This window comes from Podarcis erhardii, assembly GCF_964252035.2.
Source record: "Podarcis erhardii genome assembly, chromosome: 9".
NCBI lineage: Eukaryota > Metazoa > Chordata > Lepidosauria > Squamata > Lacertidae > Podarcis > Podarcis erhardii.
Window position 1 is genome coordinate 42,707,692 of NC_138512.1, and position 25,616 is coordinate 42,733,307.

The window sequence follows — 25,616 nt, forward strand, 5'->3', positions numbered from 1 at the left end:
GTGTACTTTTCTACAAAATAAAGGTCTGAATTAGCTGCAGACCAAAAAGGTAAAGTGATACTTGTACATGTTGATAGTATGTGTTTGATAAAATACTTTGTCAATATTTTAATATTTATCTGTCTTTGCTTGGCAAAGGTTAATACATAATACATGTAGCAGATTTTGATGTTAAGTCACCTCACTGTTCTTTAATTTTTTTTATTTAAATTTAGGATGCATTTGATCAAAGGCAAAGATGCCATAGATCGTTATTTGGCCAAGCATATCAAAGGATTGTCAAAACAAGAGGCTGCTGCGTAAGTAAGGTCTTTCTGAGGCATTTTTATACTGAAAGTTTATTGTTTTCTTTCTTTCTAGTCTTATTCATTGAAATCTAAAGTTCCTCAGGCAATTTTCTGAGGAACATGGCATTTAAAAATTAAAACTGATATTAAATAATTATGTTTCACTGCTACTTATCTTGCATATATCAAAGCATTCAGTTCAATGCTTGTGTTAATTCACCGATTTACCAAAGTAGATTTGCAGCATTTAATTGTTTGTCAGTAATTAAAACGTATTTTTCTTCCTTGATTTTTGTAAAGCCTCTCACTTAAGGCTGAAGTTTTACTTTCTGAAATATACGTACTATTGTGATTTGCAGTACTTAACTCTATAATGTTCCCTGGTTCTCTAAAACCCACTGTCCAAAATCAGCCTGGGGGGAGTGCAGTTTCCCACACAGTTTACACAGCAGAATCACTGCTGCTTCTACATAGTGTTTAAAAATAGTTATATGCATAGCCACATTTTGATGTACGTCATTATCCCAACTTTTGCCCTTGTTTTGTCTGTGACCCTGAAATTAACGTCGTAATTCAGGAATTACTACCTTAGGGTTCAGTAGTGTAGTTGCAGGCAGAGTTTGCCTTTGACTTGCAAAAGAGCATTTTATTGAAGTCTAAATGTGATTCTTTTTCAAGGGTACATACCTGAAGGAGTTACTGTCTGATCGTCTCCATTCTCCCCCTCCAGAACATTCTTTATTTCATGTAACAGTACCCTTCATTCTTATTGTGCAAGCTCATTCACCATAGGTATCCAATCAGTAGCTTTCTCATTAAAGCAAGACAGCTAAAAAAAGACTAACATTTGAAAGTGAGAGAACTATTTAAAAATACTTGCTTGGGGCAGCCCATCATATGACTTCATGCTGAAGGCCCATTCAATTTTTGATTCCTTGCTGCTGGGATCTGTTTAGGATTTCTGTGAAATCCAGTGTAAGAACCTGAATTCATGCGTCTGTGGTTTTTGCAGATGTCAGCTTCCCTGAGTCCATCTGTAAGTGTGGCACTCTGGCCCCTTTTCTCTCTCCTGTCCCCTTTTCTAGTGATGCAACCTCTGAAACACTGCCACATTATTCACTTCGGTCATGCTTCAGATTGGAGGGCACAGGACAGAGAATCTCTGTAATTTGGAAAAATAATTGCTTTATAACATGTGTTGACGAATCACTAAAGCTGCAATTGCGCTGCAAATGGTACCAAAGTGCAAGAGTAAATTCTGGACTGCACAGTAACATTCTTCCTTTCCCTTTATATTATTATGTGCTATTGCAAATTCAAAAATGAGATTGTTTCAAAACAATTAACAGCACGCATTGTTAAAATATTACTTTTGGAGAAAAGAGTTGAAATATGACATTAGAGATTACTCTTTGGAAAACACACCCAAAGTCTCCTTGTGCACAGTTGTGCTGTTCATTTAAATCTAACCAAAATAAAGATCAAATGTAGAATATTAAAGTAGATTAAGAAGTGCTGATAAATTACCCTAAAAGCAACAGTTACAATAAAGGAAAGAAATCATATTTCCCACCACAAATACCATTGGTGCTCACTCTGTTTAGCTTTAGATGCCTATTAAAAACCCTTACTGACATTCTGAAAACTTTAAATATTTCACAATTAACAAAATGCAGTACAGGTATAGAAACATAAATTAAATTGGTACCTGAGTATGACAGACAGAGATAGGATCCCTTAATGAAATAAAATGTAATTTCAGGGATACTAAATTCTGCCAACTGTGTCCATAAGGTTTGGTACAGTTGAGAAATACCTGCTGAATGTGCCTTTGTTTTAGTGTTCTATATATCTTCAGTAGAAGTAGAAGAGTGAAAGACTGCTTGTACTCAATTACAATTCCACATTTGGGTAGGAAAGTCAAGTCAGCTTTCTTATAAAAGGCACATAGTACAGTATGATGAGTACATTAGAGCAGCTTCCTAACGTAGTGTTATGAAATCAAGCATTTTTTAAAAAATAGGGTTCTATCCAACTGAGCTGCTCACTGGTGTTAAAATTTCTGTCAGAAGAATGAGGAGAGAAACCATTTTCAATTATTTCCCTTTCCCACTCTTCATCCCCACATGCCCTCCCTAAATCTGCTGCAGAAGAGAAAACTCAAATTGCGTGAGATAGGGGGTAGGTTGGTCGGTATGGATTGCCAAGGCAGAGTTCACATATTACCTAGATACATGGGTTCTGCATTCTACCAGGCAAGGGAGAAATCCTCTCAGGGTTATGAATCTTCTGCCACTGCATGGAGAACCCTCATTCTGAACTGGGACTTAAGCATTAGATGCTTATTCAAGTTGGCTCAGCTGATATATATAACTCCCTGACTTGAAATAATCAATTTGCATCACTTCTGTTCTGCCTCTCCTACTGCACCTAGCCCACTCAACCCCTTGTTTACCCCATTACTTTTCTTCACCTTCCATTACCTGTACATCTTGCCAGTGTGTCTGTACAGATATAACATGTTAGGGATGGCAGAAGGTAGATCTGTGGTTCTGAGTTCTAGTTCTTTTGCACCTGGTTACAGTTGCTAGACATCAGAGTTCTAGGAAAGAAAAATATATACCTAAACACCTCTGTCCTATACTTTTGGGGATGGGATATTGTCACTACAATCCTAAACACACAAGGAAATACTTGCAACTGAATACACTGAAACTTTCTATTGTGTAAACATTCACAGGATTGTACTGTGTCTCACCTTCTTTAATGTCTGTGCCAGACAACTTTTAAAGCATTTATAAAAAGATAATTTTAAAAGCCCTGCAGATCCCAAAATGGAGCTATGCATAATCAGTTTCAACTCATCTTTGTCACCACCCTTATTTGTATATTTGAAGCCTTAGAAATTAAGAGCCTTTGGGTGTAAAGCAGTTGCTGGAAGATCTAATATAACTTTTTCTTGATATACTTTTAAATCTTGCTGCTTGAGAAAGACTAGCTTATTAGCATTTTATTTGAGTTGATAGAATATTTTTTCCTAATGAAAAAAATTAATATTTGAAGATCGCTTTCAAATCTCCTCTCATTCTCCTCTTTACCAGACTAAACATACCTAATTCCCACAATCATTCCTCATAAGACTTGGTCATCTTGGTGGCCCTCTCCTCTGCCCACATTCCAGCTTGTCAATATCCTTCTTAAATTGTGGTGCCCAGAATTGGGCACAGTACTCTAGGTATGGTCTGACCAAGGCAAAATTACTATAACTTCCCTTGATCAGAACACTAGACTTTGGTAGATGCAGCCTAGAAAACCCTAGCCTTTCTAGGCTACATCACATTATTTTCTCATATTAAGCTTATGGTCTACTAAAACCCCAAGATCCTTTTTACATGTACTAATGGCAAGCAAGGTGCTCCCATCTTATATTTGTGCAGATGGTTCTTCCTGCCTAAGTGTAGAACCTTATATTTGTCCCTGTTGAAATTTGTTTCTTTAGTTTGGGCCCAGTTCTCCAATCTTTTCAGGTCCTCTTGAATCCTGATTCTGTCTTCAGCGGCATTGGCTACCCCTCCCACTTTGGTGTCATCTGAAAACTTGATGAGCATCCCTTCAATAGCTTCATCCATGCCATTTATAAAGATGCTGAACAACAACAGAAGGGACAGAACCCTACACCACCCCACTTGCCACTTTCCCCCAGGATGACCAAGAACCATTAGTGAGCACTCTTTGGGTTTGGTCAGTCAACTACAAACCCACCTAACAATTATCTCATCCTGTTCGCATTTTACCAGCTTCTCTACAAAAGTATCATAGGCGACTATGTCAAAAGCCTTACTGAAATCAAGATACAGTATGTCCACAGCATTCTCCTGAGCCACCAAGCTTGTAACTGAGCATGTTTGGTTCTCATTCAACTGTATTGGGATTTCTCTCTCTCTATAAAAAAAGGACTTATGCAAACATACTTATCCTAAGCCTTCATTGCTTCCTTCCTGTGGAAGTTTGGTGGGGGTTCCATTTTGGCTACATAAGGCTCCACAGTTGGATAATGTATTCACTATCAGTATATAGTGAATTCAGAATTAAAATTTGTTTACCTTCTAAACTCCCCACTGATATGATACTGTCCAAGAGAAAAAATAATATATGTTATAGACAGTATTATAAGACACAGATTTGATGTTTTTTAATAACACTGACATTTTTAATTTTGTTTCAATGTGTATTCCTCTTTTGTCTAAATAATTCCTAATAATCTTGCATGTTGTGACCAAAATTTTATGTTTTTATGAAGCAATACTCTCTTAGAATTATATTCTCTTCGAAAGAGAGGAGGGAAGTGAGTCTTTTATTCAGATCAGTGGTCTCTCCACACTTTGATTTGATCTGATATATATGGTGTAACTAGAGAAAGACGAAATAATAGGAATGCAAGGGAAATGAATAGTTTACCGTTCATGAAAAAGCTGCCCTACACATTTGGAAGAGTTTTCTTGGAAAGGTTAAAAAGTTCTAATCAACTTCTGTACATTATGTAGAAGTTCCATTTTCTAAACTCTGCAAAAGAAAGTTTCATATTTAATGGGAAATCATGAATAATTCCATTTATTATCTACTTCCTCCTTTCAAAGACATGATCTGGATAAAAGGCGGGGTGAATAATTTCAAAAAATACAATACATTTTTAATGGGAAGGTGCAAACTACAGATTCTCATGACTATTAGCAAGTGTAGAGGAAACAGAATTTTACTTGCAAAAACTCATCAGATTCTTGCAAAGATAAAATACAAGACATTATTTAATAGAGAAGAACGCTGTGAACTGAAGTTAACTTTGTTTAACTTGTTTTTGCCGAGTTTAGTCCTATTGTTTTCTAAACCTTTCTTTTATCAATAGTTCAACAATATTTAATAGGAAATATAGGGCAAAAGTAAACAACTGTGTTTTATTTGTGATGTGCACAGAGATACTATGAAAATATTCAGAATGTAAAATGATACAAAATGACAAGTGGGAATTTCATTGTCCTAGAATTTATAGTGAAGCTTTTTTCTGAACTCCGTCAGGCTCTGTCTCTGTCTCTGTCTCTGTCTCTCTCTCTCTCTCTCTCTCTCACACACACACACACACACACTGCAATTAACTACAGTGGTACCTCGGGTTAAGTACTTAATTTGTTCCAGAGGTACATACTTAACCTGAAACTGTTCTTAACCTGAAGCACCACTTTAGCTAATGGGGCCTCCTCCTGCTGCTGCTGCTGCGCCGCCGCTGGAGCACGATTTCTGTTCTCATCCTGAAGCAAAGTTCTTAACCTGAAGCACTATTTCTGGGTTAGCGGAATCTGTAAGCTAAAGCGTCTGTAAGCCGAGGTACCACTGTAATTGTGTGTGTGTGTGTGTGTGTGTGTGTGTGTGTGTGTGTGTAAGTACACACACACACACACACACACAGAGAACACACTGAAAACCAAACATGAATTGTCACTTTGATGTGCTGCATATGTATTGCCTAACTTTTTTCTTTCAATGTTCCCGTTATGAAGCAGAGAGAGTCTAGTAGTGTCCCGGTTTGAAAGACAGTGGTCTTGTTCAGAAGTAATGAAAAGCTATGCTTATGAAAATTAGCATGCATAAGCCTTGGGCTTTTATGCTCCCCCTCTCCTCCCTCCCTCTATGCATGAAAAGAGTTGTTAAGACAAATCATTTTGTTGAGTTTGGACTTGATGGAGAACTATTTTGAGTGTTAAAAAGCGAAAGCTTTCAGTGCGTTTTTTCCTTGCATGCTAAGGGGTATGTAAGCCAATGCTGGCTCAGGCTTGTTCTGTGAACAACAATGCATGGTTTGTCATTTCATCTGAACTCAGCCAATGAAACAAAGCCACAAGCAATTAAGGTACTATTCCTGACGTGGTGTTTTTTAACCTTTCAAGATGCCTTCACCCCGGTATGGTTCCCCTTTAGCACATACATAGCCCAACAAGACAACAATGAGAATCCACCAACAGCATACGAATCAATCTGGCTAACCTGATCCAAAAACACACACACACACACACACACACACACACACCTTTCACTACAGCCAACCAAAGACAACCAATCACATCCTAGGCCACCCCCAACCTCCCTCACCACCAAGGAAATACAGCAAGTGAATAATAGTAAGAGAACCCACCCAAGAGACACTGACACAAAACCCCACACATACACTAAGCAGAAGAATTGAAGCATAACCACCCAACTCCACACCACTCCCCACTCCCAATCTTTTCTTCCTTTTCTTCCTAACCTAACACTGCATGCAACACTAATGTCTCACAACAAATGAAACTGATCTGTATGCATGTATTTTTGTAATGCATGTATTTTTGTAAACTAAGAAATCTTTAATGAAATATATTTTTAAAAATAAATAATTGAAAGGTCAATTTGGCTCCCTACATCTGAATGTATTTGGAATATACTGCTTGTTAGGACACTTGCTTTTGTTCAAAGGGATGAAATGGCTTCCTTAAAATTTATAAGCAAATTCTATTCTTCATCACCTTAAGTGGAACTGTGGGTTTCTTTGACACTTCATGTGTTAAATTAACATAGCTTAACTACAAAGATGTTATTAGCAATGACTGCTGTTCCGAATTGGTCACTTGGCCTTTTTATAGAAATGTTACAGACACAGTGTTACACCTTGTTTTATGTTTAACTCCTTCTGTAGGTACTTTGATTTCTCTCTGTTTGTCATCTAATGATAACACGTCATGCAACAGAAATAAACTCTCAAGTCCACAAAGATTATGCTACACAAAAATTCAGTCTTTTGGGTGCCACAGGAATCTTTTTGTTTTTCTTTTGTTTCTTTTGTTAAGTTACTTTGCATTAATAAAATATGATACGTTCCTTTATTAAGTGAACATATTTAAACTTCAGAAACATGTATTTCTCACATCCGCAAACAGAAGTAAAAAAGAAGTTGATTTTTGTGGAGAATAGCATTTCCTCCCAGTGTTGATAAATAAATAATACTTTCCCCCAGTATTTCAAATTGAATTGGCTTAATGTTGGAATATTCTAATACAAGCTGTTTCTTATGTTTTAATAGCACAATCCTATCCATGTCTATTCACAAGTAAGACCCATTAAATTCAATTGAGTTTACTCCCAAGTAGGTGGGTATTGGTTTTCAGCCTAATCATCTAGTTGGAATTAAGTTTTGTTTGTTACTGCTGGGGCTTTCATTCACATAATGAAAAACTGAGAGATAAACAGGTTTCAAAACTGAAGTTTCAATTTACCTGTGTTAGCAAATGATACATTCATTAATTTGCAGTCATTTAATCTGTGACTTATTTAGGATAGTTACAGTTGATTGGTTCTTCTTTCCCTGCATTACTAAATTGAGATGCATATATTTACAGATTAAAGACATTTTACTGACATATACATCTTCAAACATATTCCTGACATCCAAATGGTTAATTTAGTACAAACATCATTGTCCTTCTCCTGTAAAGGGGAATTTATAAAAAAATAAACAAATTAAAAGAACAAGGGTAGAGCAATGTAAAAGGATCAGAATTTGTTTTATAGTAAAATATTCAGAATTACAACAGAAACAGTTGGAATTATGCTATTTATGATTACTTAATTTCTTTTTAATCCAATAATGTACAGCTTTTTTACAACAATATCCCTTGAAGTGTGGCTGAACTGCATGACTACTAAAAGTGGCATAAGATTTATGAGACTGAAACTGGATGCTCATAATCAGAAAAATATCTCTCTGTTTAATTGTTCTATTATGAAAATATCCAACAGTGTTTGGAAGTTAAAACGACGTTATCAAAAGATTGTATACGCTCACTATAAAACCTTCTAAGTTTATTGAATAGTCTTTCGTAAAAGAAATTAAGCAATATAAAAAACCAAAGTATATTGTAGTGCTATAAATAAAGCTTGCAATGGCCCATTGGTTATTTGGTTTTAATTAAATTTGTTTCAGAAATCACAGAAATCACTAAGACCTTGAGGCCACTTAAAGAGATCTCTGCTTGAAGCTTGCAGGTGCCCGTTACAGTTACCTGGGGGCTGCTTAAGGTAGAAGTGCAGGTTGCAGCAACAAGAGCTATATTTTTATGAGAGTTCTGGGGCTAAAAACATATCCAGGTTTCTCCAGTAAGCAACCACTGAAGGAAACAACAAGAAGTCATAAGTATTTTATTTCGCTCTTACAAAGAAGGGATCCTCCCTTTTTAACAACTTGATCTCAGTTTCGTCTTCTGTCATTTAGTCACAGTTGTCAGGGTCTCGTAAGATAACTTATTCAGGACCCAAGATGGTTGATTCGAAAGACCCTACTCAGTAGCTTATTCAGGCAGATGCCTCACAGAGTGCAATTAAAAGCACCTGCTGGAAGAAGGAAAGGTCCACTTTATCAGAAATTAGAAACTTGCATGCTGGAGCACATCAGTTTTCAAGGGAGAGGCAAATGGCAGAGATCAATTCATCTTCTAGTAGCCTCACTTGTATCCTCTACTGCTAGCTTCCTCTGTCATTTCTTTGGGCCAGCCTTTTGAATCCCCAAGCTCCACCTTCTAGTCCCAAAGTGGTCTATTTGGTGGAGAACGATATCTGAAATGTGCAGAGCTCTTGCATTGGTTTCTGCCCTTTAGAATAGGGAGGCTCATCAGCTGAAAATTACTCCTCAGCCACAATTACGTCTGAGCTCTTCTTTCCATCATCAATTTGGATAGTTTTGAGGGACACAATCAGGCAGCATTTCACAATCCTCTGGCCTTGTGGTAAGTAATGAAAAAAGAAAAATATTTGGGTCCCCAGAAATCTTTCCCTGAACCCTTTACTCAAAAGCTAGTCTTTCTGCATAATAATAAATGTTATGCAGAAAACTTTAGCCAGCTAAATAGGGAAGAACAAATATGTAGATATGCTTCAAATGACAAGCTTCTAGTAGTAGTTTGAAATCGTCCCGGGGAGTCAAAACATCCCATTAGGCTATAAAAATTATATGAATGTGTATTACAAGATTTGCCTTAAGGTCTCACTGCAGTGTCCTAATTTAGAAATGGTTAAAGAGTTCTTATGTTAATATTTTGGGAGTATTGATCAATACAGTGTCGCATAGTTTCAGCAAACGGTCACGTCATAAGCTTGTGTTCACGTTGAGATCAGTGGGAAAACTCTCATTGATGCTCTGAATGTGAATCACACACAATGCACTTTGTATTTACTTTTGTTCAACAATGCTATATTGTGCTGGGTATTACTTGAATAACCAGATTTAACTGCAATATTGCTAAATTTCCAGCAGATGCCCCCAGAGGCCATTCTACCTATTGAAATGGTGTTTTTAAACACCAATACCTTTGAATTTCATTTCTTCCTAGAACAATGTGATGCTGATTAGAATTTTCTAATTGGAACAAACAGCATGGTTATAATAAAATCTTTGCCGTTTCAAAATCAGCTCTGATAAGCAGCATAAGAAATAAGACAGATGTTCAAAACTATGTTTTAGAAGTAAGAATCTCACTTGTAAATACATCATGTCAATCATGTTTCTTTGCATTTGGTGGGTATCTGTACTTCCTCCCTGTAAAAGCCAGAATATCCCAAGTATGAATTGATTTTTGGGCTATATATGAGTAATTTCCCTTCTGTCTAATTTGATGGTATATGTATAATACAGGATCATTGTCAGTTGGTTAAATCCTATCAATAAAAACCACGGGGATAATTTATTTTATTAAATTGTCAAATTAGAGACAATACAAGTTTTTTTTTAAAAAAAAATCTCATGTTCTGAGCTACTTATTAATTGGCTGATTAATTGCTCCATCAGGAAGTTGGCTAATTGCCTATCCTATACAGCCCACTCAGAAAGAAGAGAGAGATCATCCAGAGACGGAACTGGCACTGAGTAATATTTGTCCCCAAAATTCCAAAAAAAGATAAAGATAAAGAGCAGCCTATAGTCCCTTTACTTTTATTCTAAGCTTTTTGAACACCTGATCCTTTTTCAGTGTCTTTCTTCAGAATCCTCTTTTAATTCCTTCCAGCCTGGTTTCTCCTCACATCACCCTGCTGAAATTATTCTCACTTCAAGGAAGCTTCTGTCCAGCTGTTTATTATGGACTTGGTACTGATCATGCTTCCAAATTTTTCACACTGTCCACATGATGTCATCATCCTCAAATTGCATTACAAATCAGCAACATGGCTGGGTAACATCATGGGCTATGCAGAAAGCCTTTGTGTACTAATCCATTGGTGAGAATAGCTAGTATGTCTGGGAAGGGGGAAGGTAAACAAACAGGCTGTCTTTCTGCTGACAGATTCAATAGGGGTCTTTTGGTGGCATCTGTTTTCATCATGGAAATAGGCATGTTCTACGGAATCACCTCTGCCCCTGAAATATAAAAAGTTTCTATTTTGCCAATTGTGACATATGCTGGTAATATTTGTTCTTATGCATTTTCTGAGACACACCTGTGTGCATACCCACAACATAAAAAGGTAGAGCAGGGCAGGAGTAATTGAGGGAAGGAACAAAAAACTCCACACCCAGAATATTTTTCATTAAGCTCTCCTCCTCTGGTGTGGATGGGAAGTGATGGAATAGAAAGAAATATACATAATGAGTGAAAAAACAGGTGTGTATGGACATTTGCATATCAAATGTGTTAGAACTGCCCCTTTCCACAATAACACCTCGGTGTTGAAGCACCCTAATTTCTGATAACCTTCTCTTAGCTAAATATTAGGTTATTCTGTCCTCCTTGACTGATTTTTTTTGATACTGTACTCTTTTCCTTGCTTTAGGTTTTAAGCATCCTGTTTTCGCTAGATTTGTCTTCTTTTCTTTTTCTTTTTTAATTGTTTCTGTTAATATAATAGTACTTTTAAAATCCCTTTTTCTTTGGAGTCACATGACACTCTTTCTTAGGTCTTTCTTAAGTGTTAATTTGACTTCCCTTGTTTGTTCTTTTAACACAGACATATATAGAGAGTTTTATTCTACTGAGCTACAACTATATATGAAAACTTCCATTTTTTTGTTTAGCTAATAATCTGTGGCTGTTTTATTATTTTCCTCATTAATGTTTTCTTGTTTTTTGAATTTATCCAGACGTGAAGTCTTAGTTTTGCATCTGTAGGGATTTCTAGTGGTCAAGAAGAGGAAGAACCCGAAGGAACCATTTCCCCTCAGTCTCCTCTTCCCAATACTATTTCTTGTCTATGTCCTCAGATACACCTCTCCAGAGGCTCCCTTATCTCTGGGGGTTCCATCTTCACTACTATACCAATCCTAGAGGCCACAAAGGACTTGTAGGGAGGTTTCTGGTCTAAGCTCTATTTAGATCAGTGCTCACTTAAAAGGGCCATGCTCTAACTTCTGCAGCATGAACCTTCAGCGGACCCTTTTATGTGAACGTTGATCCAAGGAAGAGCCTAAGACATACACCTTCAATAATATTTCAGTCTTCAGTAAGCTGCAGACCAGTTCTGGAGCCAGCATTCTGGCCTTCTTAGTCTTGTTCTGTCTCCTATTCTCACTGTAGTTCCTCCGGTCTTGACATATTTAAATTACAAAATCCACACTGTTGCCTTTCCACCATGCAAGCTCTGTAACCCATGAATGGCTGGGGCCACATGTATTGCACAACTTTACTTCCACCATCTGGTAATTGGCCATGTCACCATTGCTAGGAGAGCACACTTGGTCAAGCCAGAATGTCATATGTTATCTCTTATTTGTCCCTTTTTAATTTACTTATTTCTTACCTGCTGACAGTGTATTCTACAGGTTAGGTAGAGTAAGGTAGATCAGGTAGAGATAGAGGTAGAGTTAGGTAGACCAGTCAGCTGATGCTAAGGAGCAGGATGGTATTGGAAGATAGACCTTTGCCAGCCATATGGCCTGCTCTGTGTCCCTAAGCTAGCTTGCTATCAGGTGTGGTGAAAGATGGTGCCCTGTCACCAGTAAGTAAGATTCAGCTGCCGACCTAGCTGGCTTGTGTATGTGGAAGGGGAAGAAGCATCAAATGCCTTGGGCCAGCCCTGTGCCTTTTTGCATGATATTACATCAGTTTTCCTTTAAACTGTTGTGATGTATTTTATTCTGCTGGGTCTTTTCTTTAGTTTTCTGCAGTTTCCTACTCTTTTCCTCTGTCTCTGTGCCGAGTAGACCATAAACTTTTGCAGACAGGGCTTGTCTTCAACTTTATTTGTTGTCCAGTGCTTTTTTAAAGTACTTCGCTAATGTTTGTTGTTGTGTATAGGCTTCTGGTTTCAGTAGTAAAAATGCAGTTACCATTGTCCTTGAAGAACTTGTTTATAAAGCGATGCAAAGATCTTCTTGCTTTCTTTAACAACATTACTAGTTAGTAAATAGCAGTGCTCTGTTCTGAAATTTACTTTGTATATAAAACCACATACTAACCATTAGGGACTGTTATCAAGTTCTACTGCTTATAATAAAATATGATCAGAGCAATGTTTTTAAGCAAAATCTGTTTCCATGCATGTTTCAATAACAGGAACAAGTAAAAATGCATGTTTCTAATGTTCAAGTGTATTTTAACGATACAATATTGAAGGGCAGCACTTTCTGTAAAATTGGAATTAACTGAACTTTTAATCAAAAAATCAACAATTAATATTCTACAGTTGGTTTGATGTAACATGAAAATGGCCTTACTATAGCAGAGTAATATGCCTTGAAATATGTACCATCTCTTGATAGTGTTTAATTATACATGTTTTAATATGAATATCTGTTCCATGTTTATTATTAGAATAACTTTGATATACATTCTTCATTGTATCTCTGTGGATATGTCATTTGGTTTTAAAATTAGGTGGAAATTATGAAACTTCTGTGTTACTAAATTAGTCCCAGCTGAAGACGGATATTGAACACAGGCAAATAATATGTAAGGAGTCTAGTTCTAACAAATACTATGTCAGACATTTTAAACCAAACCACCATAACCTCCAGCAAAACTATTTAACATATACATTGTTTTGACATGCAGTATATGCTTAGTTTTCCCCACTGCTCCCTGTTTTAAGTAAACTCTGAGCTTGTGTTCTAGTGAACAAATGCCACAACGTTTGGGTAAGATCCCCCCCCCCCCCGTAGGTTAACTCAGTTGACCTTCATGGCTGATTTCAATTGCAGAACATTGTTATATTTGTAACGCAGTTCTAGTAGAAATAGTATTAAAAGCCTACTGCGGCTTTCCTCTGTTGAAGATGTGTGGGCATTTACCAAGTAAGAAATGAGTTGGTGAAGGGAACACTTGTCACACTTTAATCACTGGTGCATACTGATTGCGTGTATGTGTAAGTAATATCTGTGTGTGTATCTTGATCTCTTTCAGTGGAAGTAGATAATTCACATTTAAAGAATTAAAACTGGCCTTTTTTAAATTCCCAGTTACCGGAATTCATACAAGAAGAACATCTGCATAGACATGCTGCGACAGGGTTATCACAAGTCTTTCGCCGAGCTCTTTACTCTGATAGAGCACTGGAATGCCTTGAGGGAGGCTGCAGGGCCTGGGTCAGCCATATGGCTGGAGAAGTCCCTAGCGGAACAGCCTGATAAGCTGGATCAGCTTCACCACTTCCTGACCAGGGCTGAGGCAGCCCTACGATCAGGTAAATAGAGGAATTCTGGGTAATGGAGCAGCAATGTGTGCCTGAGGGGAGATTCCAAATTGTTTCATGTATGAATTTGAAACATTACTGGGCTTTAGCACATTTCAGCCTTAGTCAACTGTATTTATAGAATAAATTGTGGGTAACACTGAATTATCAGACTTACAGTTAATACTCAGGTGACAAAATGAGGACTCATTCTCTCTTTCTTTCTTTCTCTCTCTCTCTCTCTCTCTCTCTCTCTCTGTGTGTGTGTGTGTGTGTGTGTAAAGATGTCACCAGGATCCCATTGATAGATTTAATTAACATCTCAATTACAATCACTCTAGTGTTTTCCCTGCTGTTTAGTTTTATGTATTGATTTTTAAAATTAAGTACTTGCTATTGTATTATATGTTTTTATCTAGCAATTAAAGTCAGATTGGTCTAAAATGGAAGACCCAGACTGTTCTGTGCATGATATTTTCCTACAAGTTCCAGGCCAAAGTTCTTTTCTTTGTGTTTAAGAATGGGACCATGACTGCTAATATTCTTTGATAAAGAATGTATTCAGTTGTTGAATTCCTCTGATGGAAATTGTTGTATTGAATATGGTCCTTCTAGGCTGCAGTCTCGCATCCGCTTAACACACCAATTTCATTGTGAAAGTAATTTCACTGTGTTTGTGGTGAAGCGTTGCAGCCATAAGACATAGATTTCTGAGGAAAGGCCTCAGGACATGCATCAAGGGCATTAGTAGGTAGGAGAGGAAAGGACTTTGCATCTGATGGGGTCAGGGTGCAACAGGATTGGCTGTTTTGGAATGCATGGAAAGGTGATCTTATATCCAGACTGCAGGTGGAAATGAGGTTGAAGGAAGAGGCAGGACCTAAATATGGTATGGTGCCACAAAGAGTTTTCCATCTTAGTTAATGGAGAATGCTGGGCACACTGTGTATAAGAATAGGGGCTGTAGTCCATTTAGATAATGTGGAAACAGGCAAAATTGCAGCAGCAAGAAAAGGCTGGTATGAATCAGAGTGAAGGGGAGCATTTAATACTACATGTCATAGGATATGCTATCAAGTTTTAGATATTGTAGTGCAAAATGCTTGCAAGCAACTTGTTTGCCATGTACTCCTCTGATGTGCTTAGTAGACATACAAACAGGGCTAGTTCGTACAGAGTCATCCTCAGTAAATCTTCCTGAGTGCAGAGTTCAATATTATTTTACACAATATTGAAGTCCTAGTTTGATATCCCTATATGTGATTTTTCTCCAAATGGTTAGGAAGATGCTGACTGTATTATTTTAATGGCTCAGTCTGTCATGTTGGGAGCTAGGACTGGTTTGCAGGCCAGCCTAGGCCTAATCCGTAACGTAATGACCACCTTTTCCTCCATCATGCACCCTTCCCACAAGTCTATGAGTTGCTGGTTATTCCCAGGTGCAACCTGGTTTACCCAATATGGCCTAAACTATACAACTGCTGAACTGTGAACTCTTTAATCTGTCTACCTTCTCAGAAGCCTTCATTTTACTCACAAGGTTCATCACTTCTGCAATGTTTCAGTTTTAGGCTTTCTGTTGTTAGCTTGAGGTTTAATTCAGAAATGGACAGACAGAAACTAAAATGACAGCTTAGAAAATTTGCAGGAAAATGAACAATTTTAGATTGTGCTTATAAAAATGTTCATCACATGTTGAAGACTGGCTATGTGGAAGACAAAACTTTTGTTTTCTAGAAAGTGGACTAACCCATGCTAATAGCATACTGTGATCGACAAAATTTTGTTTTGAACCCAAAGCATGCTGAAATATAATGTGGGCAATTATCTGGGAGAGCAGTACTGTCTCTTTTTTTATACCTGTCTGTGCAGTAGTCTAAACCAGTGTTTCCCAACCTTGGGTCTCCAGCTGCTGTTGGACTACAACTCCCATCATCCCTGACCATTGGTCTTGCTAGCAAGGCATGATGGGAGTTGTAGTCCAAAAACAGCTGGAGACCCAAGGTTGGGAAACACTGGTCTAAACAATGTAAAGAGACAGGCTAAAATAAAAAAAAAAATGCTCTGCTTTATTCATATGACTCCAGCACATTTGGCCAGTTTGTGTCCAAAACAATTATACTGAAACGGTTATCTTTGTGCACGACTTATTCTTATTCACTGAAAGGAGAGACACTTGAGGGTCACATTAAAGTTCATTCAATCAGGGCTGCAACAGTAACAATAGTCAGCCTCAGGTCACTTCCATCTCTTGAGAATTGTAGGGTACTTACCTCAAGTTATTTGCATAATTTTACAGAACTCTGCAGCTTTGATATTCAGTAACAAAGAGCAGTTAAAGCTATCCTGACGTATGTATTACTTTATTCCAATTAGCAGTCACTCCATTTTTTTCTTTGCTGTTTTTGATCTGTTTACACGGGATGTACTTTATGATACCATTTAATAGGTTTATTGCTACTTGCATTTGTATCTGCTGACACATATCACATTAAAATGCAGCTGGGTGACTCTGAGGACTGGAAATGCAATATTGAATGCAACACACGTGTGTGTGTGTGTGTGTGTGTGTGTGTTGCACTGCCTCCGAAGTGGACATGGTGGCACCATTTGATTTAATATTTGCATGGCAGGCTTGTCTTTAAAGCTAGAAGAAGACAACAGCCTCCTTGCCCTTTTGCTCTTTTCTCCCTCATACAGTACTTCTTAAGGAGACAGCATGAGCATGTAATTTCATTTGATTTTCTCAAACTAGTTTCAGAGAATAAGCACTCTTCCAAGCAGTGACACTAAGGTAAATGGGAAACTCGCATTACTTCAGGAGGGCCTCTAGGAAGGCAAAAAATAGCTGCTGCAGACCATTCCATTCACCCTGTAAAGGAAGACCACAATAAAGCTGACCAAGACAGGCAAGGGAATCAGTCAAGTGAAGATTGAGTCCTGAATGCCAATGAAAAGGTGCATTTGAATGGGGGAGATTTGCTCCAATAAGTACTGTAAACAATAACATTCTGCCAGAGCAGTATGATTTTCTCATGATACCACCAGATATTCCTGCACAAAATATACTGAGCTACAATATGATTATTTATATGCACACCTTAAAGCTGTGTGCAGGGTGGAGTATAATAATCATGCCAGAACTGGTTCTTATTAGTTGTGCTTCACAGCGAAACTGAGATATGAAAGCTAGGAGCTAAATGTCACCTTAAACCTAGGTTATGGGTGCTGCAACAGAACGTCTAGGCACTCTTTCATATAGCAAGAATGCAAAGATGAAAATGAATGGACTGGAGCTAAAATCTTATATTCATTTTTCACATGGTCTAGTCCTCACCTGAAGACTACAAAAAACAAGGCCATACTTCCCCTGCCCCCCTCCTAATATTCTTATGAGGGTCCCTTCTCCAGTCCTCAGAGAGTGGCAGAAAAAGGTCCTCTTTTCGTTCCAGCAGTGGCCATTTTAATCTGAAATCTTAGGCAGAGTACTGCTCCCAAAGCTCAGAAACTGCTCGCATTAATGAAATTCCCTGTCGCAAAATGTGCCTAGAACAATGGGAGTTTGGGGCGGATGGGCTATACTATAGAAATTTACTTCATTGTGCCACATAAATTCATGTTGCTATCAGAGAATATTAGGTTCATGACAAGGAAGCAGTCTAGCAAAAGTGTAGAAGAGATTATGTTGAAATTGGTATTTCAGAACAAATTCAGTTCTTATGTTTCTATTTCAAATGCACATCTATTTGATAACATTTGATTTCCTTTAAAATTATTATTATTATTATTATTATTATTATTATTATTATTATTATTACCTGCCTTTCACCAGCAGGTCCCGGAGCAAGTTGCAGCAATTTCAACTTCAGCATTAAAAACAGTTAAAACAAATTACAGGCAATGACCGTTTTGCGCAGGGGTTACGTTCCTGACCCTCATGCAGGTTGGCGGGATTCGCATAAGCTGCTGCTCCCTGTTATGCCCCATTACGCTTCCACCCCGTCTAATTCCCTTTTCCAGCCCCTTCTGGGTTGCAGTGATGCGCACGCATGTTGTCGCACGCAAATTGAATGTGTGCAAAACTGTTGTTGCTTGTACAGTAGCAGGAATGAGGTTGGGTCCTGAAAACCCACATCTCAGATGTCAAAGGCCAGGGTAAAGAGGTGCATTTCCAACATCTTCTGAAAGTCGAATGGTGAAGGTGTCAGACACACCTGTGTATAGAGGGCATTCCACAGTTTGTCTATATCCTCAGGCAGCAATATTTGAAATTGATCCAGTACGGATGGAACAGACTGTGTATTCTGAACATAAGAGAAATATTAAGCCTCTCTGCGGGGTTGATCTTGATGGGAGGTTGAATGACCCTGGAAAGGAGATCTGGCTCCAGTTGCAATTGTGTTTGCCAGTGTGATACTTATATTTTTCCCTATAAGTGTAGATGGCTGCTGTTAAGGCATGTATTTAAGGGCAATGTTAGGCTTTGAACTTCACCAGCTTCTTGACCTTTGTGATCCCAATTTCTTGGGGAGAGAGGTTTTGGCCCACCTCTGTCTAGCTCAGGGGTATGTGTGAACTCTTAACAAGCATATGATCTACGTAAATACTGCCCAGAAGGGATAGAGTCCAACGAGATCCATAGAAAGAAATTCAAAGTCTTGAATCTTGCATATTTGTTTTTAAACTTAACATTAAGAAAGTAAGCATAGAGTATATTTTATCATATCTTAAGATTTAATTTATTTCTTTTCACTGAAGAATTCTATGATGAGGTGTATTGTAACCAGCTGAATTTGGCCTATTGCTTCAACAAACCAGAAGACAGATGGCTAAGGAATTACTTCTATGAACAATGCTACAAAACTGCTCAGCTGATTAAAATAGATGGCGGAAGAAGAGAAGCTGAAGCACATTCAAATATGGGCCTTGTGTATGAGGAGCAAGGTAGGTAACAGAGAATATAATTGACTGCATCGAAAATTATTGGCAAGGTCCCTAAAAATCTGTACGTGAGCAATAAGGTTGTAAGGTTGTAGGATGTGACATCTGATGCAGAATCTAGCAGTTTGGGTATATTTCTTTTCACATGCTTTCTGAGGGAACATCAAAATTTGATGATCTTTGCTGAAGTGACAAAACCATCAAAATAGCATAAATTCTAGTGACCAATAGTTAGGACTGTGTGCAGATGACGACTCAATGAACTGTTTGGTAAACACCAATTTTGTTTCTAAATTTTGTTCTTAACAGCCGTGGAATCTACAGATGCAATTACTAAGTAGCATTGCCCTTTATACAAATACAGAGTTCACATTTTCTTGTGTTGATTAGTGTGTGGCAATATTGCACATATTTCTGTTGAGTTATGGCTAAAGAATTCTCTATAATGGCAAAAGCTGATGCAGACTTGATTTTCGTCGGTTTCATTTTTAAACTGTTTCACCTTTCAGAGATCAAAAATGAAGTTACTTTCAGAAAATTATATAAAAATTAACATCTTCAAAGATTCTTGCTAAGTGGGACTCTCTACCCTTATTAACCCACTGCCTAAACTCTGTTTAATGCATGGTATGAGAAAGATAATTTAATATTTAAATATATTTACAGCAACATTGCATGATATACTAAAAAATGATACACTCCAAAGGTCCTAATGAAAACTTGTTCAGAAGAAGGCTACAGAGGTTTTCAGACACCTCCCATTTACTGAAAAATAGCAATGGTGTTCAGTCTGTTCTGATTGGAAGAAGCACCAAACCTGTTTTTAATAACGTTTTATTTTCACAGGAAAGTGAAGCATTGTGAAATAGAAGTAAGAAAATTCTGATTTGCTCTGAGGGAGTAATTTGTGGCTGGAGCATCTGTAGGATTCCTTCACTTAATAAAAGCTAAAGGAATTCAGCTACAAGACTTAACTGTAGGAAATGATTGAAGGAATGTGAATTATTGCATTCCATATAGATTACTCCTTTCAGTACACTTTTCTTTGCAATAGTCTACATTACAGTGGGATCTGTTTATTTCAGCATGGAATTCCTTTAGATGTTAGTGCCCTTTCACAGAATAAAAATGCCAAAAGAACAGATAGTATATTAACAATATAAATAGTAGCAACACTTTAAAACAAATAATATTGCAGGCCAGATACTTCACACAGCAGTGAAAAGCCAGAAATGAGGGGTGAGGCAAGCAATCTCTAGGGAGAGAATTTCATAGTCTAGGATGGCCACAGGAAAGGCTTCCTTTCTCATTCCTGTTAACCTCAACTGAAAAATGCAATAGTAGCCTATTCAGAAAAATTAATGATTGGGCAGATTTATACGGATACAAGCAGTCTTGTAATTATCTCTTACTAAGCCATTTAGGATGTCTTTAGATTGAGCCTAGAAACAAACCAGAAGTCAATGGTAGCTATTTTAACAAGTGTGTGTGTGTGGTCTTAATGAAAAGCCTTATTCTGCACCAGCTATAGTTTCTGGACACATTTCAGAGGTATCCTCATATTCACAGTGCATTGCATTAGTCTGGTCAGGATGTGTAACTAAGACATGGATCACCATGGCCAAATTGGACATCTCTAATGAGCATAGCTAGCGCTTCAACCTTGTCTCAACTGACACCTAATCCTAAGGCTCAAGTCTGAGACAAAATTACAAACCAGAGTCTTAAAGAGGACTGCAATTCCATCCAGACTTTGTATTCTCATATCAGTCATGCTACTCTGTCTTGCTTGGAATAGCCTTCAATTAATTCACCTGTTGACAGCAAAGTGTACCTATTGGCAGCAAAGAAATCACTGTAATATTTTGTAGAGAAGTATTGTGTGCCAATGTAACGCAGTTCCAAATTTATATTCTGACAATGTTTTAAATGTTTGAATTCTGTATACGCTTATGTGGTAGGAAGTCCCACTGAACTCAGTGGAACTTACAAATAGGCATAGGATTTTGCTGTTAGGTACATTCAGATGGCAACCCCTCATTGAAGCCTGTTTTAGAATTACATTTTCACTTTGGAAAGTTGTTACCAGTCTTCCACCAAAATGCAGTGACCCAATTCATGCGTAACACTGAGCTGAACTGTGGCTCAGCATGAACATGTGAGCTCCCAGAGGGAAGACTGCAGCTGTTTTGCTCCTTCTGAGGCATCCTGCTGCATTGCTGTGAGCAAAGAAATGGGTTGACTTGGTGTATCACTGAAACCTGGGCTCCTGATTTGTTTCACTGCAGGCAAAGCATGAATAGTTAGCAATAGAACAAACCTTGGCTACAGCTTGGGGTTTGTCTATTGTGAGTCAAACCACGAGCCCGGGTTCAGATAATACTCTAGGCCAGGCTTCCTCAACCTTGGCCCTCCAGATGTTTTTGGCGTACAACTCCCACAATCCCTAGCTAGCAGGACCAGTGGTCAGGGATGATGGGAATTGTAGTCTCAAAACATCTGGAGGACCGAGGTTGAGGAAGCCTGCTCTAGGCCAAATCACAGTTTAGCTCACAGTGTCACAGCAGTAGCTGGACGAGAGGAAGAGCAAAGCAGGCACGATTTCTTCTCTGGGAGTCCATGCGCTCGCACATCCGAGCTAAGCCACGGTTTAGCTTTGTGTTATGTGCGAACCAGGTCAGCAATAGTTTCATAGTTCTAGTTGCATTAAAAATTGAAACCATTTTCATTAGCCTATGAAGTTTGACTTGAGAGGTCAATGTGAGAGTTTCTGCAGTATGTTAATGTGGAATGTCTTTGGAGACTGGTACAATTCCCTGCCATTCCATGACCAGAGGGAAGCACCCATAAATCCAGAATGACAAGTCTGAAGAGCAGACTGATGGAAATACTTATTGGATAATTCAGTTCATCTCTATGCAAGCACAGGGTTTTGCTTCCCGTACAAAGATTGTAATCTTATTACACTGAAATAATATATTGCTATAGGTATTGAACTGACAGTTATTAGCTTGAATTGATTCCACATTGATTATTTGTATCTTCAATTTAAATGAATAGGATGATGAAATCTACAAATAGGCCTATGTGACAAAATGATATGTATGCTGATGAACAAAAGTCATATTGTTGTTAACTATGGTAAAAATGCATACATGCATGCAGCTGAACTATAGTGGAAATTGGAATAAATTGAAAGGATTTGTCATGCTGCATTTACTTATACTGTACTACTGTTTGGCTTTTTGTTACAACTATATATTTATGTTTTAATATTAGGGAGGGGAAAAACAAGAATAAATCTCCCTTTTTATAAGACTTTGTGTAAACATTTCTTAAACAAATAATTTAGATGCAAGCAAGTACAGCTGAATTAGCCCTGTATGAATGCCTTTTCAGCATTCTGACTAACACACATTTTAGTAGTATTTTGTAACTGTAGTATTTTGTAATTATTTTTGTTTTCATAATTTTTAACTTACTTTCAAAAATCCTAAAAATATAGGAAAACTGTAGCAGTTTTAATGATGAAGCTTTTTCATTATACCTTCTATCGTTTTAAGTTTAATATCTTAGACAGTTGACATGCAGTCAAAGGTTTAGCTAATCAGTTCAGTTCGATTTATTGTGTTTAACGAGTAGCCATTACACACACAAAAAGAAGAAGAAGAAGAAGAAGAAGAAGAAGAAGAAGAAGAAGAAGACTGCTGATAATAGTGGTTTACATTTCTAATTAGTTCTAATTTATACATGAACCCTATCATCCTCTGATCACCACTTTGGGCTCCCTAGCCCACAATCTCAAAAGTTTGCCTTGTGTTCCCCAGCTCCATTGATGTTGCTGTTCCAGAGCTTCTTCCCCACTTACCTCATACATGAGCATTTCCTTCAGCCTCGTTTTCTCACTGGCCATCAACTTATACATGGTACAAGTTGTCCCCCTTTTCTTCAAGGCTTATATTTCCCCCCCTTCCTGCTTCTAAGGAAGTAAAATTCTGTGTTGTGTGTATGTGGAAATCTTTGCTTGGCGTGCCTCTGCTTTTTAGCAAGGAAGTGAAAAGTGGAAACCTATGATCAACAGGGACAGCCTAGGCAGGGGAAGGCAGAGACTGTTTATGTATAGGCCACTCTTCAGTGCAAGACTCTCATGATGGTATACAACAAAAGGAATAAAATCATTCAACAAAACACTATATGAAATCAATACAAATCACGAATTGGCCGAGGACAAGTAAAATTGGTTGACAGGGCTTTGCTTTGATGAGTCAACTAATTTTGGGAGGCATTCCCTTGTCGTTTCTCTTAACGAAACAGGGCAAGGTAAAATGAAAAAGGAAGCTGTTTGTTTTTTTACCACACCACCAGTATACACTGTCATATTCCTCAATTCCTTGCATGGTGACAGCAGTTGCCCTGCCGTCAGTGGAAAGGAAGACAGAAGGGAAGGAACAAGGGCAGCTCGTGTGTTGATGGGGAGCTGCTCCATTCATCTCTGCCGCTTCTGGAATAAGCATAGCCACTTCTTGCCTTTCTGAAAGTTTGGAGTCCAAGTTGCAGGCATTCATGGCAACAAAGTGTTTTTCTTTTCGCTGGAAGCCCAGGTGGCCTCAGCCTCCTCCTCAAGAGCCATCTTCTTGAGCCTCTTCCCTCACACCCTTCTTAAGGGTCATTTCTTCCTTCCAGCGATCTGTTGTTGCTCCCACGCCCCCAGCTTCTCTCTGAAGTGAGGCAAAATAAGCTGAAGTGAAATCAGTAACAGCACTGCAGATAGGAAAAGATAATAAAACTCTAAATGGGCCTGCTTTCTAGCTGTCCTGCATTGTAACACAGCCACTTCCTTCCTGAATATTCCCTGTCATGGAAACTCCTCATTGTCATAGGTGTAATACAATACAGTGGTACCTCGGGTTAAGAACTAAATCCGTTCTGGAGGTCCGTTCTTAACCTGAAACTGTTCTTAACCTGAGGTACCACTTTAGCTAATGGGGCCTCCCGACGCCACCGCACCGCCACCGCCGCACGATTTCTGTTCTCATCCTGAAGCAAAGTTCTTAACCCGAGATACTATTTCTGGGTTAGTGGAGTCTGTAACCTGAAGCACCTGTAACCCAAGGTACCACTGTACCAATATCAAATTATCGTGATTGAGCTGATTATTAGGATACCGTTATGTTAGCTTTCTTGTCTGTTATATACCGTACATATCAATGCATACATAATATTAGAAATGAAAATAAATCTTCTATCATTCATCATAAATGTATGTTTGGTCTTAAGCACTAAAGTTCAAGGTCTTGTGGTTGAAAAAATATAGATACAGCATGCTCTTTTCTCTTTACTTTTGCCGAGTTTCTTGGGCTGAAGTTTGCTCTGCAGAACGTCCAAAGCATGAAGTCCACTGAATTCAAGTCCACAGAATTCAAAAGGAAACCTGGGGGGGGGGTTTCATGTGGGCCCCATGGGCTGCTTCCCCATGAATTGCTCTTGTGCAATATGCCCCAACACCTTTTTCTGAAGTCAAGGGAATTTTAAAAGCAGTCTGTGGGTCTGAAGGAACAGCTTCTGAAAAGGAAACACTGTTTAAAAAATTTAGGTGCCCATTTGGATCATAATTAGGTCCCATCCCTAAAGTCTAATATATCTTTAAACAAGGCTGCAATTGAAAATTATTAAAACTTCAAATGAATTATTTCATTGCTTTTTTAAAATTCATTTTTCTACATTTCTCTTTTAAGTCTGTTACTGACACCGCTGCTTGTATTTTACCTGTCTGTTTCTGTGGTATTTTAATTATTTATTGTTTAATGAGTAGTACTGAGATGAAGCTTCATTCAAAGCTGCTTTCACCCCCAAAACTTTTCTTCTTCTTTTTTTCCTTCAAAGCTTTGCAAGGCATTGGAATGCTGCATTGGATCCTAATGTTCTTGTTAAACAGAACAAACTTTTGGAGAGGCAAAGTTACTGTTAGTTCTTTGCAGAGGAGACCTTGGTTTTAGAGATGCCCTTTCCGTTGGAGCTATGGAATTATTGTCTAGGGAATAAATGATTGTCTGTAGAATAATTGTGTGGTGAATTAATGTGAAGCTAGGATCCTTGTTTTTTATATCTATTTATACATTATTCAAGTGTAATCTTGGAAACAATCCAGCCAAACATTTGCAGTCACACTGGTTTTAATAGAATTAAGCCTTAAAGTTCCCCCTGGTTCATTAAAATGGATTTAATATTACTTATTGATGGCTGGAATGTATAGCTAAATTCTTAGGTTTTACAATGGCTGGAACTGATAGCGTATCTGCAATGAAGTAGTCAAATGGCATCTCAAACAGATACTCTGGCAGTGAGACCCCAGATGTCTTACTCTCTTGAATGTATGGCAGATCACCAGAAGAGGGAGCTACTGCCTTGCTATCTGAAGTGTTTGAGTGTCACCAAGGCAGCTGAGTATTACTTGCTGACCTACAACTGTCAAGTGACATAAGGGGCCAATAGGATTTCACCTGACCCTATAAAGCATCAAATTCTCTAGCCAGTTCTCCAGTCTAAGCAGCATTGCAGTCAGAAAAGGCTGGGTTGGTATAGTACATATACGTACTTGCGCCTTGCTTGCTCTGCTTTACCTTGCTTGCCTGTGTAATTCAAAATAATAATAATAATAATAATAATAATAATAATAATAATAATAATAATAATAATAATTTATACCCCGCC

At 38.0% G+C, this 25,616-nt stretch overlaps 1 protein-coding gene across 3 annotated transcripts in view; it reads left to right on the forward strand.

Annotated features, from left to right (window-relative positions):
* The window catches only part of TTC29 (tetratricopeptide repeat domain 29), a 115,698-nt gene that overhangs the window by 13,087 nt on the left and 76,995 nt on the right, over nt 1-25,616 (forward strand). For all 3 annotated transcript variants that reach the window (XM_081875381.1, XM_081875380.1, XM_081875382.1), the window contains exons 4-6: nt 216-299; nt 13,753-13,976; nt 18,723-18,908. In XM_081875381.1, the coding sequence (XP_081731507.1) occupies nt 216-299; nt 13,753-13,976; nt 18,723-18,908 (494 nt within the window). The remainder of the gene's footprint in view (nt 1-215; nt 300-13,752; nt 13,977-18,722; nt 18,909-25,616) is intronic.